Source organism: Cetorhinus maximus, chromosome 25, assembly GCF_964194155.1.
Source record: "Cetorhinus maximus chromosome 25, sCetMax3.hap1.1, whole genome shotgun sequence".
Taxonomy (NCBI): Eukaryota; Metazoa; Chordata; class Chondrichthyes; order Lamniformes; family Cetorhinidae; genus Cetorhinus; species Cetorhinus maximus.
In genome coordinates this window covers 7,859,774-7,876,768 of record NC_135903.1, presented here as the reverse complement: position 1 = coordinate 7,876,768, position 16,995 = coordinate 7,859,774, and the positions used below count along the sequence as shown (strand labels likewise).

General features: G+C 44.4%; 1 protein-coding gene across 2 annotated transcripts in view; it reads left to right on the top strand.

The window, feature by feature from the left end:
* The window catches only part of lasp1 (LIM and SH3 protein 1), a 148,712-nt gene that overhangs the window by 62,806 nt on the left and 68,911 nt on the right, over nt 1–16,995 (top strand). For both annotated transcript variants that reach the window (XM_078529367.1, XM_078529366.1), the window contains exon 3: nt 11,339–11,423. In XM_078529367.1, coding sequence (XP_078385493.1) covers nt 11,339–11,423 — 85 coding nt within the window. The remainder of the gene's footprint in view (nt 1–11,338; nt 11,424–16,995) is intronic.

Sequence of the window (16,995 nt, the reverse complement as noted above, 5' to 3'; positions counted from 1 at the left end):
CAATATCAACTCCACTTTCCTGCCCTGTCCCTGATTCCCTTAAAAAAATCTTTATCAATATCCATCTTGAGTATTCTCATCAATAAAGTATCCAGGACCCTTGGCTTGGAAGATATTAGAAGTGCTTTATAAATGAAACTTCTTTGCTGTTGTTGAGATTGTGAAAATCCAAACCTGATTTAATACTGCAGGAATCCTTTTTCACCATAGGAATTCTGACTCGCTCAGTTTCTCCATAAGCCAATATTCCTACTCATGACTTCATCTGATTATAAATTCATGGCATGATACAGAACAGGAGGGGGCCATTTGGCTCATCGTGACGGCTTTTTGAAAGGGCTATCCAATTAGTCCCACCCCCTCTGTCTGTTCTCCATACTGTGAATACGATTAAAAAAAAAACACTCGTACGTAGTTGCAGCACAGTGACAGTGATTCTGCAGCTATCTTGTGTGTTGTGATGACCTTTTCTCAACCACCAAAATCGTACAAGGGAGGTGTTTTTTTAACTGGTTAATTTAATTTGATCAATCTGTTGACTTTTGGAAACATTCAGTGATTTTTTTTCCCCAAAGCCTGTCCACAAGACACAAGTCAGGAGTGTGATGGAATACTCCCCACTTGCCTGGATGAGTGCAGCTCCCACAACACTTAAGAAGCTGGACACCATCCAAGGCGAAGCAGCCCCGTTTGATTGGCACCCCATCCACAAACATTCACTCCCTCCACCACCGACGCACAGCGGCAGCAGTGTGTATCATCTACAAGAGGCACTGCAGGCGTTCACCAAGGCTCCTTAGGCAGCACCTTCCAAACCCACGACCACTACCATCTAGAAGGACAAGGGCTGCAGACACGTGAGAACACCAGCGCCCGGAAGTTCCCCTCCAAGTGACTCACCATCCTGACTTGGAAATGTATCGCTGTTCCTTCACTGTCGCTGGGTCAAAATCCTGCAGCTCCCTAACAGCACTGTGGGTGTACCTACACCACAGGGACTGCAGCGGTTCAAGAAGACAGCTCACTGCCACCTCCTTAAGGGCAATTAGGGATGGACATTAAATGCTGGCCTAGCCAGCGGCACCCACATCCCGTAAATGAATAATCAAAAAAATTCTTGATGTTTTGTCATATTCAGCTTTTTAAGTCATGTGATAATTTATGGCAGAGTCTAAACACATGTTTTGACAATTAGGAAAACGGATAAACATTCCAAAGGATTGAGTTTTGCTGCTCTCTCTGTTTGTGCATCAGGCTCTGCTACTCAAACTTGCCCCATTAATGAGTTGGTCTTTGTTATTTTGTTGTATGCTTTTTCTTTGATGGGGATGGGGAGTGTTGGGGAAGATGAAGAGAAATTTGGGAGGAAGTTATATCCCTATTAAAAGATTTCCCAACCTCTTTCTTCTTTTAATTACTGCAAATCTGTTTCCTGGGCTGTTTTGCCCTCTCTCCTCTTTCATCTGCCTCCTCTTCCTCTCTCCCAGCTGGAGTTCTTCAGATGCTGCCGTGACCCACTAGACTTGAATTATTTCCGTTTCATTTTGCTGAAAGTTGTGTGAGATCAATCTAGCAGCCCTGGCTCACAATGTCCTTCCTAAAGAATACTGGCGTTACAGGAACCAGACTGACACCCAAGAGCCATCTTGTGATGATACCATGTTAACCGCAGTGCTGAATGGGCTCGGGGAGTCTGGATAGCAATATGAGCTAAAATAATGAGGCGAGTGGGAGATCAAGAAATGGTCAAAACTTGCTCAGCTAATTTCTTCTTCGATGAAAAGATGGATTTTATGTATATCTTAGTTAATTATTTCTGGGTGGAACAGCATTCCTGTGATCCCCACACAAGGGTCGATTTGTTCACTTAATCCCAGAATGTTTCTGTACGACAGCTTGCATTTATTTAGCGCCTTTAACGCATTAAAATTACCCAAGCTGCTTCACAGGATCGTTCTAAAGTAAAATTAGACACCAAGCCACATGCGGTAAGCGCAAATTGGAAGGCATGACCAAAAGCTTGTCAAAAAGAGGTAGGTTTTATGGAATGTCTTAAAGGATGAAGGAAAAGCAGAGAGTTTAGGGATGGAATTCCAGAATTTGGTTGTCGGCAGCGGAAACCACAGTCGGCAATGGTGGAATAATTAAAATTGGGGATGGTCCGGTGCCAGAGTTAGAGGGCCACAGAGATCTTGGTGGTTCGCTGAGCTGGAGGAGATCCTTTTTGTATTCATTTGCGGGATGTTGGTGTCGCTGGCTAGGCTAGCATTTATTGCCTATCCCTAATTGCTTTTTACAGAAATGAGGGGTGAGGCAATGGAGGGATTTGAAAACAACAGTGAGAATTTTATAAACGAGGCATTGTTTAATCAGAAACCAATGTGAGTAAACAAACACCGGGTTAATGGATGAACTGAAAGATTAGGGACAGAGTTCTGAATGAACTCAAGTTTATGGAGGAGAGAACCAGGGAGCCTCGCCAGTCCATTAGAATAGTCAATTCTAGAGGTAATGAAGAAATGCATGAAGGTTTCAGCAGTAGATGAGCTGAAGCAGGGGCAGAGTTGGGCGATGGCATGGAGTTAGAAATAGGTGATCTTGGGGTATGTGGTCGGAATTTGCTCAGGTTCAGATATGGCACCAAGGTTGTGAACAGTCTGGTTCAGCCTCACAGCTGCCAGAGAGAGGGTGGAGTTGGTGGCTAATGAATGGGGTTTGTGATGAGGGTCAAAGACAATGGCTTTGGTCTTCCCAATATTTAATTGGAGGAAATTTCTGCTTAACCAGGACTGGATGGCTGGCAAACAGTCTGTTAATTTAGAGACAGTAAAGCAGTTGAGAGAGTTGCTGATGAGGTAGAGCTGGGTGTGTTGTCAGCGTACCTGAGAAAGCTGATGCTGTGTTTTGGGAGATATTGCCCAGTGGCAGCATGTAGATGAGAAATGGTTGGGGTGGGGGGGGTGGCGCTGCCAAGGGTACATCCTCATGGAGATTCCAGAGGTAACTGTACAGGAATGGGAAGAGAAGTTATAGCATGTGATTCTCCGGCTACAGTTAGATAGGAATGGAAGCACTGAGTGAAGTCCCACCCAGCTGGACAAGTGACGCTCTGGCAGCTGCTTCTTGGAAATTGTTGACTCCTTGTTGAAATACCGTCCTAAAAGCACAAGCTGTCTTTCATTGTCTCACTAAGTGGTCATTCTTTGAGTCCAGGCCTAGGTGGCTATTCTAATGTGTAGGAGAGGCATCAGGGCTGGTGTATGAGAGAGAACTTGGAACCATTTAATGTACTTGTGGGGCAGAATATTGCAGTCGACATGAGGGGGCGGGCCTGACACACCGACGCGTAAAATGATGCGTGATGACATCGGGCATGCGTCCCGACATCATCGCGCATCATTTCGATATTTCGTTTGGTGGGTGCGTGCCAGACGCAGCTGCGCACCCGCCAAACTGTCAATGGCCCGTTAAGGCCATTAAAAAAAGTAATTGAAGTTGTTAACGACGCTGCCTGCCCAACTTTAAGGTTGGCGGCAGGTGAAGAGCTCAAGCGGCCTTTGCATTTTTCAGGAAACCTCATCCACGGGAGGGATGAGGTTTCCTGAAGGTCTTCTAAAATAATTAAATAAATTTTGCAAAATGCGCAAACATGCCCCAGCTCATGCGACGCTTTCACATGAGTGGACATGTTTAAATAAAACTTTTCAATAAATGAAGTAAAAAAAAAAAATATCAGCTTAATCTCCGAGGCAGCTCTGTGCCTCGCGGAGATTGCTGTGCTCTTTCGCGTGCATTTGCGAAAGCGCGCAGGCCCCGACTCTCCCTCCTCCCCCCCTCCGTCCGCACAGGTAGTGCTGAGTGCTACTGGCCATGCGTTACGCTGGGTGAGCCTTAATTGGCCCGCCCATGTAAAATGGTGGCATGCAGCTGATCGCGGGCAGCGATTGGCTCCATGCTCACTCCCGAACAGCCTGCCCGCCATAGGAAAAATTCACCCTATGGTTTACAGATCTGTCACATGGTGTTGGGTAATGCTTTAGATATTTGAGTCTATGAATTAAGCGAATCATGCAAGTGCACTGCACATCATTGAAGTGTGTTCTGACTTGAGGGCAGCAATTAACCGAGTGGCTCTGTTACTAGACTAGCAGTCCGGAGAGCTTGGCTAATAATTCATTGGTAGTGCTAATCCCAGGGGTAAATAACCACCTGCGGTAAATCTTCTTGTGTTCCTATGATTGAGATTTTGAGCAGGTATTAGTAAGTATGACTATGAAGCTGCTGAATTGTTATAAAACCCAACTGGCTCACCAATTTCCTTTTTAGGAAGGATAGCTGGCCTATGTATGACTCCAGACCAACCTCAACATAATTGACTCTTGACTGCCTCTGAGTGGCTTCAGTTGTAGCACCAAATAAGGATGAGCAATAAATGGCAGCCTTGCCATTGATGACCACATCCTGAGAATGAATTTCTTTTTTAAAAAAAGCACATACAGCACTCGACGCCAGTGTTAGCACTAAGTTTACAAGATGTGTTGGTTCTGGTTCCTTTTCCTCTCCTTTTTAACTTCCTCCATTTGCACTCTTCTGAAGAGTTGGGACTATTGGACCTTGCTAATGAGGATTTCTACAACAACTACTTTGTTTTTTTTCCTACCCCCCCACCCCCCCCACCCCGTCTCTCTCTCCCTCTGTCTCTCTCCTTTTCCCATCTTGCTCCCACCACCCTGTTGGCACCCTCAGAGATGACCTAAAGTGCGGCTCCTAGTGTTGCCAACTGACCTCAGTATCTCGCCATTTTTCTCAAAAACCTGAGGTTAGGGGCCGACAACAGGCTATCCAACTACAGAGGGCCTCGGAGCTGAACCTGATCCTGTATTCATTTAACACCCACACATACATTTCTCCAGCAGGAGACATTGGATTGCACTTAGGGGTAGGAACACTGGTTGATTCTGTTTTCTCGCACAGGGATCAAATGTAGCACTTGTCAATGTATTTCCTTTTATCAGTGGTTCCACTGGACTTGTAAATTCATGAATGTTTTAGTGAACTTCTCAGTAAAGCAGCAACTTAATTAATTATTGATTACATTCAAGCTGCACATCACAGATGGCATCCCCTCGGACTTGTACCTGGTACGGGGATATCAGGAGGTGTGATCTGTAAGCACACAGAACAAACGCACAATGATATAAGGCCATGACGGACGTAATGCCTGACTCGAGGGACAGTAACTGAAGGGCAGTGACTACAAAACCCGGCTTCTAAACGTCGTTTTGGAATTTCCTATCCCAGCTCTGAGTTCTGGCTAAAGCTGGTTTCACTTTATATCCACCAGGGAAACATTATTTGCTTCTGAGTTTGGTTAGTTGTTGATCTCCCCTCCCCCAGTTGCCAGGACTTCCCTGGTGTTTAAGGAATTAATGATTAAGCTGGACGCTGCAGAAAACAGACCCAGGAGAAAAATCACAGGGCCTTTAAAATGCAGTGTTTGTTTTTAAATAAATCTTTGAACGTTTTTTGTTGTTGCTAGAGCTGGGGAAGAGAAAAGAGCTCTTTGACTGTCTGTCTGTCAAGAATTATGCAATTGGGCTAATTAAGACTGTTAATTCCCGCACTAGCATGGGAAGAACGGGCAGTGTGGAGATGTACATGTTGTGCAATCAATGGTGAGAGTGGGGTGGGATGAGGGTGGGATGAGGGTAGGGTGGGGTGGGGGTGGGGTGGGTGGGGTGGTGTTGTGGGATGCTTAGAAATTGGCAAAAAAACCACCAGGAATGTGCTCATCAGGGCAACCCACTGCCCCTCCCCTCCCAGCTTCAATGATGCATCTCGTCTTAATGTGCCATATCTAGCTTTCAAATATTTGTGAAAACCTTTGCATCAGTGCTGCCTTTCAAAGATGCTTTAAGTTAATTTTGGCATTTCTTTCAGAAATGCCAACTTCCTTGGAATGTGTACTGTCCATTGGTTGGAACCAACTCCACTCTGTTTTCTCTGCCCAATTAGCCAAATTCAGCCGGGGCCTTACAATTAGGCTCAGCGCAAAGTAAGAGAATGGGATGGGGTACAGAGAGGAAACAAAGCCATGGTTTCTCCTCCTGATTTGCCCTCTAGCAATTCCTGCAGGAAAATAGGCCTGTGTGGATGTCGGTGAGGAAGAGTTCAGGCTCCACTATAATCTCTTGGGTGTGAATAGTCTACTCATCTGCACAGTCTCTGAATAGCTATGGGCTGAGATTCTGGGAGCTGGTGGTGATGTCCATCACTCACTGTGAGTCAGCACTTTGGCTGAAGAGGATTGAAAAAGAGAAAGGAATTCCTGTAGTCCTATCTCTAGCTAAAAGAAAATAACAGCCTTGCATTTATATGGAGCTTTTCATGACCTTACTGTCATCACTGTTTTAATGTAGGAAACACGCCAGCTAATTTGTGAAGAGTGCAGGAGAGCATGTTAATAGCAGCACCAGTCATACTGAAAAATGAGGTGTCAACCTGGTGAAGCTACAACATAGGACCACTTGCGTACCAAATAGCATAAGCACCAAGTGATACAGAGCTAAGTGATTCCACAACCAATGGATCAGATCTAAGCTCTGCAGTCCTGCCACATCCAGTCATGAATGATGGTGGACAATTAAACAACTCACTGGAGGAGGAGGCTCCACAAAGGTCCCCAGCCTTAAAGACGCAAAAGCCCAGCATATCAGTGCAAAAGATAAGGCTGAAGTATTTGCAACAATCTACAGCCAGAAGTGCCAAGTGGATGATCCATCTCGGCCTCCTCCGGAGGTCTCCAGCATCACAGATGCCAGCCTTCAGCCAATTCGATTCACTGCATGTGATATCAAGAAACAGCTGAGGGTACTGGATGCTGCAAAGGCTATGGGTCCTGACAATATTCTGGCAATAGTACTGAAGACTTGTGCTCTGCAACTTGCCACACCCCTAGCCAAACTCTTCCATTACAGCTACAACATTGGCATCTACCCAGCAATGTGGAACATTGCCCGGGAATGTCCTGTACACGAAAAGCAGGACAAATCCAACCCGGCCAATTACAGCCCCATCAGCCTACTCTTGATCATCAGTAAAGTGATGAAAGAGATCACCAATGGTGCTATCAAATGGCATTTGCTTAGCAATAACCTGCTCACTGGCGCTCAGTTTGGGTTCTGCCAGGATCACTCAGCTTCTGACCTCATTACAGCTTTTATTCAAACATGGACTAAAGAGCTGAATTCCAGAGGTGAGGTGAGAGTGACTGCCCTTGACATCAAGGCCCCATTGTGTGGCATCAAGGAACCCTAGCAAAACTGAAGTCAATGGTAATCAGAGCAAAAACTCTCTGCTGGTCATACCTAGCACAAAGGAAGATGGTTGTGGTTGTTGGAGGTCAGTCATCTCAGCTCCAGGCCATCACTGCAGGAGTTCCTCAGGGTAGTGTCCTTGGCCCAACCATCTTCAGCTGCTTCATCAATGACCTTCCTTCCATCATATGATCAGAAGCGGAGATGTTTGCTGATGATTGCATCATGTTCAGCACCATTCTCGACACTTCAGATACTGAAGCAGTCCATGTCCAAGCGCAGCAAGACCTGGACAATATCCAGGTTTGGGCTGACAAGTGGCAAGTAACATTCACGTCACGCAAATGCCAGGTAATAATCCCCAAATAGAGAGAATGTAACCATCGCCCCTTGACATTCAATGGCATTACCATTGCTGAATCCCCCACTATCAACATCCTGGGGGTTACCATTGACCAGAAACTGAACTGGACTAGCCATATAAATACTGTGGCTGCAAGTGCAGGTCAGAGGTTAGGAATCCTGTGGCAAGTAACTCACCTTCTGACTCCCCAAAGCCTGTGCATCATCTACAAGGCACAAGTCAGGAGTGTCATGGAATACTCTCCACTAGCCTGGATGGGTGCAGTTGCAACAACACTCAAAAAGCTTGACACCATCCAGGACACAGCAGCTTGATTAGCACCCTTCCACAAACATTCACTCCCTCCACCACCGATGCACAGTAGCAGCAGTGTGTACCATCTACAATAGGCACTGCAGAAACTCACCAAGTCTCCTTAGACAGCACCTTCCAAACCCATGACCCCTACCATCTAGAAGGACAAGGGCAGCAGATAGATGGGAACACCACCACCTGGAAGTTTCCCTCCAAGTGACTCACCATCCTGACTTGGAAATGTATCGCTGTTTCTTCACTGTCGCTGGATCAAAATCCTGGAACTCCCTCCTTAATAGCACTGTGGGCGTACCTACACCACGTGGACTGCAGAAGTTCAAGAAAGCAGCTCATCACCGCTTTCTCAAGGGCAATTAGGGATGGGCAATAAAAGCTGGCTTAGCCAGCGATGCCCACATCCCATAAATGAATTTTTTTTAAAAAAAAGCAAGCTCCTACAAACAACAATGAGATAATGACTAGGTAAGGTTTTAGGTATTGGGCGGGGCACCTGGGGAATTCCTCTGCTTTTCTTCGAATAGTGCTGTGCATCTTCTACGCTCAACTGAAAGGGGAGGTGGGGCTTCAGTTTAACGACTCACGCAAGACACTGCACCTCCTGACAGCATGGTACTCCCTCAGCATTGCTGTCCAGCATGAGCCAGGATTACGTACTCAAATCCCTGGAGTGGTGTTTGAATCCACAACCTTCTGGTGTCAAACACCCGAGTTCTACCCACTGAGCCATAACTGACATGAGGATTGGCGATTTCCCCATTGTACACTGGGCTACTGCTGGGTTCAACCAGCTAAAATTGCGCAGATCAGAACAAAGAAGTGTCAAATTTACTACTGCTCATCAGCTGGGACTGCCCTACCAGTTACGATACAATATTGGTTTTTGGGTTGTTAAAATCTAAGTAGGAGGAATCCCAGACACGGGATGAGTCTTTACCACCAGACTTGGTCAATCAGCCAGGTTGGCTTGACTGTTGGCAACATCTACACCAATTTCTGCAGTTGTTCACGGATTAAATTTAGCAAAGGTAACACTGAATATGTTATAATGTGTAACGTTCTCCAACGTTCCTCACTTTAAACTGAAAGAGGAAGGGGAAAATAGACTTTCATTTAATCTTATTTTAAAGTTGAAACTGTTGGGCAATGTTCCTGACTTGCAAAACCACAGGCATATGTTTTTACTGAGATTATTGTGGAGGGTGAACGGAAATTCTGTTGTTTTTCTGTGCTTGAGTATTTTAAGCATTAAGGTGACTGTCACCAAATGGCCAACGTTGGGTAGTTTGGTACCAGAACATTCTTTGCAACTTTGCACAAGAAACCACAACACAAGAAATAGGAGGAGTAGACCATATGGCCCATCGAGCCTGCTCCACCATTCATTACAATCCTGGCTAATCTTGGGCTTCAACTCCATTTTCCTGCCCGTTCCCCATATCCCTTGATTCCCTGAGTGACCAAAGTTCGGTCTGTCCCAGCCTTAATTGTATTCAACAATGGAACATCCATAACCCTCTCGGGAAGAGAATTCCAGAGATTCACAACCTTTTGAGCGAAGTAATATCTCCTTATCTCAGTCCTAAAAGATCAGCCCCTTATCCTGAGACTCCTGAGGGAGTTAAGAGAACAATCCAGTGTTTTAGATTCCCCGACCAGCAGAAACAATGTCTGTGTCCACCCTGTCAAGCCCCTTCAGAATCTTGTATGTTTCAATGAGATCACCTCTCATTCTGATAAACTCCAGAGAAAATGGACCCAATTTGCTCAGCAAAAAAAAAAACACTTCTCCTTTGACTACTTGTTTTTGCACTTTTTTAAATGAAGCGGATCCCTTTCAAGTATGAATATTCTATTGGGGACACCCAGCCAGTAGGTACTTGGCTGCCCAGAGCAAAACCGTGCAAAAATGTTCTTGTACAATATTGGAAATAATGCCCGTCTATTAGGGAAGTCAAGACCAAGGGGGCACAGCTTTAGTTGGAACTCGGGTGTTCAGAATTGCTTCCAGGAAACACTTCTCTCTCTCTCACACACACACACACACACACACACACACACACACACATGCAGGGTAGTGAAAATCCGGATCACACTCCCTCAAAGGTCTGCTGCTGCTGGGGGTCAATTGATAATGTCAAAACTGAAACTGAAGGACCTTCGTTGGGTAAGGATATTAAGGGCATTAAAGGTAATGGAACCAGGGTGGGTAGATGGGAGTTAAGAAATCTAAAGGTGGGTGAGCGTTCGATTGTGGACCGCCTAGTGTCTAGGAACCTCTCTGAGGATCAAGGAAGTACAGCATTCTTTAAAGTAAACTGTTTGTTTGACAATTAGGAGCAGTTTGGGTGTGTGTCCATGCATGTCTGTGGATCCCTATTTCTAGAATAAAAGAAAGAAATACCATATTTAGAAACTTTTTAAGATCTCAGGAGTTCTCTCAGCGCGCATCAGCCAATGAAATGTTTTGGAAGTGTGACACTGTTGTCACCATGTGAAACACAATGTCTGTGCACAGCAAGTCCCACAAACAGCAATGTGATAACGATTAGAGATTTTAAAAAAATGATGTTGATAGAGGGATAAATATTGGCCAAGATTGGCTAGAGAAAACTCCCCTGCCCTCCAATCTATTGCCGTAGGATTTTCTGTGCCCATTTGGGAGGGCAGATGGGGCCTCTGTTTAATGTTGCCGCCGAAAGGCAGCACTTCCTTGGTATTGCACCGGACTGTCAGCCTTGATTTTTATGCTCAAGTCTGCAGAGTGAGGCTTGAAACCACCACCACCTGACTGAGAGGCAAGAGTGCTACTCGGTGAGCCATGACTGAAAAAATATTTTCTGAATGTGCAGCATTGTGTTAACGTCTAGGCTTATAGAAAAATCTCCAGCAATTACCAAAGGTATGTGCCGCCAATTCCTGAAGGCTTTGTTTGGATCCTGAGAAGTGGTCGATTGGGAGACTCTTGCTGCTCTTTGCGACTATTGTGAAGGGGGAGATTATCTTTGATTAAAGTTCAATAATTGATTGGTGGGTTTGAGAAGAAGTGGAAGAGTCTAAAACTGAAACATTGTATGTGAAATCAAGATATAATGGATTGAATGCCCTTGCTCTTGGTCGTGTTTCACGATCATTTATAATTGGTGCAAATCACTATGTATGGCTGAGATATTGTTAATTTATAAACCAGGGGTGTCCTGACATCTCATACCCTTCTACCTGAGTGGCAGTATGCTTCACTCATTTGCCAAGTTTCATTGGTTCCACTGCTTGCTTCATTAATGAGGCTAATTCTTGTGGGAATAAAAATGTTGTCGTAGCAACTGAATTTCTTTTTTTTTTCCAGGCACTACCCAAAATCATCATTCACTGCTGTGGCAGATACCCCAGAAAACCTGCGCCTGAAGAAACAGAGCAAGCTGCAAAGTCAAGTAAGTAACCCGGTCAGAAAAGTGAAATGCTTCAGAGGCTGGAAATCTGAAATAAAAATCAGAAGATGGTGGATATACTCCAGGTCAGGGAGCATCTGTGGAGAGAGAAACAGAGTTAATATTTCAGGTCAATGACATTCTGACGAATACCAGCTTGTCTGAAATCAGTCTCTCAGCTCGGAATTGCTTGCTATCCTCCCGTCAGTGGACAACCCCTTCCTACTAGGCTGCTGAAGGATGCTGGCTGTGTCAAGCTTTGGGAATAAGGTTTGGCTCATGGCAACTTCAAGCTTTGTAATGAAATTGCACCTTCACTATTAAAGCGTTTGTTTAAACATTTTCCTCTAATGCCCTCCCGCAGGCTGGGGTTTGATTGCATAAGTACTGGTTGCCCTATTTGTGTTATTCCTCTGCAGGCCCAGGGAGGCATCAGTCATGAGCAAGATCCTGACCTTGAACAATGGCAGCAAGATATGGAACTGTAATGTACCCAATGGCCAGTGCTACAAGGGAGGGGGAGAGATAATTGGGAAGGGGGAGACATGGAGGACCAATGGGGATTGGCCAATCCATCTGAACTGCTGCTGAGCTTACTGACAAGTGGACAATTGTGGCATCTTGTGTGACTATCAATAACTACCTGGTTTAGGTGGCAATGGGGATACCTAATGTAATAGCTTTGCACATCAGTGTAGTGATTTATGGCACTGGACTAGCAACTGCAATGTCATGACTTTTAAGATGGCCAAAAAAACAGACTCTATCTGCTTATCAGTTGGCATAGGATCCACGAGGATTGACATGTCAGTTGCCCAATGGTAGACCATGGGGAGGGAGGAGATGGTGTGAGGGTGGTGGGGAATTGGGTGGTTGTGTGATGAAACCTCATCTTGGAACTCATCCAACCAGAGCTGGCAAGCCTAGGTAGAAGATTTTACTATTCGATGCCCGGCTTACCTCTTAATAAAGCATATTAAATCCCTCACAATTTGAATATACAATGCTGTCCATCAAGAGGAAATGAGCAGCAAACAGTTCTGTTGACACTACTGGAAAGTTAGAGTGACAGCGAACCTATTTAAATAAATGGAGCTCTACTTACTCTCTTGAAGATGCTTTTATTTTAATGGTAATAAAGAAAGAAATGAACTTATTTTTTAACAGTACTTTATAGTCATCACTATTGTAATGTAAAAAATGTGACAATCTGCATACACAAAAGCTCCACAAACAGAAATGTGATAGTGATCAGAACATTTGTTTTTAGTTTTTGGTTGCGGGTGCTTTGGAAATCTTCGCTGCTCTTCGCACTTGTGTTGTGAGATCGTTTATGTTTACCTGAAAGGGCAGACCAAATAACTTGGTTCAACATCTCATCTGAAAGGCGGCACTTCTGACAGTGCAGCACTCCCTCAGTACTGCACTGGCTGCGTTGGCTGGGATTTTCTGGGACTCGAACCTATGACCTTATGACCGAGGGATGAGAGTCCAACCAAATGAGCCCAGGCTGGCACTGTGCAGTTTTGGGTTTTCAGACACTCTTTTCTTTCCCTTTTTTGGGTCTGTGTAAGCAATGCAATGGCAGCGTTAGGGCTCTCCTTTTCAACCGGGCATCTTTTGATGCCATTCCTGCTGCGAGGTTGGGCTTCATGTGCTTTTGTAGACCAGGAGCAGGGCCAATGAATGGGCAGCTGCTCGGGGAAAAAAAAAGGCAGTTGCACCCCAAGGGGCGATCGCGCAGCCAAATCCACTTACAATTCTTGAATGTTCGAGTGTCTTCAGAACCAGCCACAGTTAAACAGGGTTACGATTCCAAATCAAAAAAATGAGAGCAGATAGCTCCCTATGGAGTGGGACAGCTCTGCTACTGAACAAAAGTCAGACTTATGGATTAAACTTCCAAGAGTGTCAATCTTCTGAAAACGAGGTGCACCCGTTCCTGGAATGTTGTTTTATGTTGGAAGTGCTATATAAACACAAGCTGTCCCTGTGAAGAAGACGTGTTCCATTTAAAGCGCTAGTTCTCATTGTGCCTTTTTGAAATACATTCAGTCCAAAATCTTCAAGAGTGTTTATACTGTTTTACTGCTTCAAAACAAAAAGTAAACAAAAGCAGAAAATGCTGGGAAAACTCAGCAGGTCTAGCAACGTCTGTGTGAGAGAGAAACAGAGTTAACGTTTCAAGGCCGTATGACCCTTTTATCACCCAAAAAGTAACTTTTTTTTGCAGTTGAGAGGTTAAATTGACAAATGGAAAATTTCACACTCGATTGGGTTTGTTAATTCATGAGTAGTGAAGCTCTATAACTGAATCAATAACGGGTGCAGTCGATGTAGTGCCTCCTAGACAGTCTGTTATTGATGAATTTCAGTGAATGTATAAATGTACAATGATTGAATGTAGCAGATTCCAGCCTCTTACTAACAGCACTACTGGACTTGATACTTAATTGCAACCTAAAACTACCTTGAAATGGGTTACCCATGTAACAGGTGCCTTAGTGCAGAACTATTCCCCCTTGCTTCCTAAGAATAACATTTGATCAAAGGAGAGTTGTCTTTGAGTAAGGCAGTGAGGGGAGAGCATTACAACCCTGGGGAAACAGCTCTAAGGGTTTCCTGGACTAGTAAACAATATCAAGTAGGCTACTGAAATTACCGTCTCCTCTCCCGATCTGTTGCTGGGTTGGGGAGCTTTCTTTTCCCTCTTCTTGAATAATAGGGCAGACAGGAGACCTGTTCCATATACAAAGGATGGTTTGAAGCTGATCTCTTCTGTGTTTGTTGAATGATGTGAGCTCGTTGATTCTGAAGTTGCAGCCTTGGAGAGACGGTTCTGGAGGCACTGCTGATGCAGGCCACCAATGTCCCGGGCTGACTTTCGACATGCAAAGTATTTTTGATATTTACAATTTTTAAAAAAACGTTTTCTCACCTCCTCCCCTGAGGACATTGCAGAACATGCTCAAGAAGTCACTTCTCATGTCAGTATTGGACTGTTTGACTATGAGGAGACCCACAATCAAACACAAATCAGGCTATGCTTTGCAGTAGGGGCTTTATGGATAGCAGAGAGGGGTTCATTGCTTTCTCTTCCCTCATCATCACCACCACCTCCCTCTTCAACCAGCCCCAGATATCTTTGTCCCAGGTGAGGTCAATTACATTATCCTTTTTGTGACCTGGATCAGCTAACTGAGCATAAACCAATTTGAACCAATCGCTTTCCTGATCTTGTTACTTAGTTTATCAACTGGCTAAGGTCTTAGGGAACCACTACGTTACCATTGGTTTATGGCGCTTTCTCCCTGTCTCTCTGGCACAGCTCCAGTTTCAATGTGGGTTCGGCTACCTGGAGAGCGTCTGGATGTGCTTTAGGGACCATGTGTCACAAGATACATAAACAGCCACCTCCAGTGATGATTGCTGGCATTTAGTTTCATAGCGAGTCAGCTGATTCTTCAACATTGGCCAACAATGGCCTTTCCAACTGGCTGTCGGATCTCCCAATGCTCTCCCTGCTAGTACTAACCTAGCCATCTTCCACCTTTGGAATTTTAAAGTCCACTGAAGAGGAGAGGCAGGCAGAATATCAGACTCATCTTCAACACAAAAACAGGCCATTCACCCAACTAGTTTATGCTGGTGTTAATGCACCACATGAACCTCTCCCAAACCCCTCTTCATCTAGCCCCATTAGTATAACCTTCTGTTCCTTTCTCTCTTATCTATCTACTACTTAAACACATCTATACTATTTGCCTCAACTACGCCCTTTGGAAACAAGTTCCATGTTCTCACCACTCTCTGAGTAAAGAAATTTCTCCTGAATTACTTATTGAAATTATTAGTGACTATCTTATGTTGATAGCCCCTAGTTTTTGTTTCTCCCACATAAGGAAACATCCTCTCTTCACCTACCCTTTTAACACCTTTCATAATCTTAAAGCTCTCTATTTGGCTACTCTTCAACCTTCTCTTTCTAAAGAAAAAAGCCACAGCTTGCTCAGCCTTTCCTGATTGCATGCGTCCTCTCAGTTCTGGAATAATCCTTGTGAATCTTTTCTCATGCGCTTTCTCTCTATCCTTTTTGTAACGTGGAAACCAGAACGTGCACAGTACTTCGAGTATGATTGAAATTTTAGCTTATGGAGATTGTAGTGTGTTTGTCGGTGATGGTAGTGTTGGGGGGAAGGTGGGGGGGTGATGGTGAGGAGAAAGAGAAAGATGCATTGCAGCAAGATGAGGGCTGTTTATCAGATTGGCTGATTTCCTCCCGTCCAGGCATTCAAGAGAAGTGTGACTTAAGATTGCTGCATTGCACAGAACATTTATATAAATATAAAAAGCCATGGTTTATTTTTAAACTTGTGTGTCATCTTAAAAATATTATAATGCTTGGTTAGAAACTTCTGCTCCAGATAAGGTGTGTCAACTTCCTTGTGACGTTTATTCAGTCCTCTGAGTAGTTTCTAGTAGTCTTTTTGTCTTGGGTGGGAGTGAGGATGAGCTCTGTTGCTTTCATGCTTTGTGATGGTATCTGCATCTCCCAGGAAATATCTCTGACCCTTTTGTAGTCAAATCATGGGCACAAAAATTAGAGGGTTATCAAGGATTTCTGAATGACCTTGTCAGCTATTAATACACTCTGTGGTTTGGAAAGCCACAGTCTGGTTAATTAGTGCCTGATCTGCAAAGAGTTCATATAGTCTGAGGAATGGGAAGGGAAAAACAAACAGAGTCGGTCTGATCTGTGGCCAGTAGTCCTTGTTGGTCATTTGGGGGCTGGTTGCGGTGGTTGTGGGGATTGGTTGCAGGGAGAAGAGAAGGGAGAGCGTGCTTGTATACATGTTTGTTCTTGGTGGTTATGGTTACCAATCCTCCAAGCTTGTCCAGGAATTAGAGAAGTCTTCAGGAATTAAATATTAATCTCTTGAAAACTATTGTGAGCAGCCCAGGGAGGAGAAAATGTCAAAATGGGATTTTTTTTTACATATTCTTTGAAAGCTCTCATTTATTAATTATGAAATTATTAGGAGTGCAGAGAGAAGACTTTGACTTATGGAGGCAGTTGCGGGAGGGAGGTCATATTATGAAACCTCCAGGATTATGCCCAATCGGAGTTAGCGACTCTACCGCTTGAGCACAGGGTGAGGCTTGCCTCTTGCTTTCTCCTTGGTTCAGATGATCTCTGACACTTGCTTTCCCCAGCGAAGTACGGGTAGGTGAAAGGTGTGTGTTACACCAAACTGGCATGAGCCCCAGTCTTCAGGATAGGAGAGTGTAAGGGGGTATGATTGGTCAGACATGGTGGTTTAACATGCACTATTTTGCAAAGCTCTTCATGGCTGGTTTCTCCAATTCCATAAAATCTTAAGACTCTTAAATCAGGGTTGAAGTTGCACATGATTTTTTTGTATTACAAAACTAGTCATTTAATTTTTATTTTCTTTGGTTGTGTTTTGAAAAGATAAAACAAATCATTTGCTGCCCCGGTTTTACATTTTAAAAATAAATTGACAGGCAGCCAAAATGCAAGGTGTGCAGTCAAAAATTGGATGGGTAACAACCT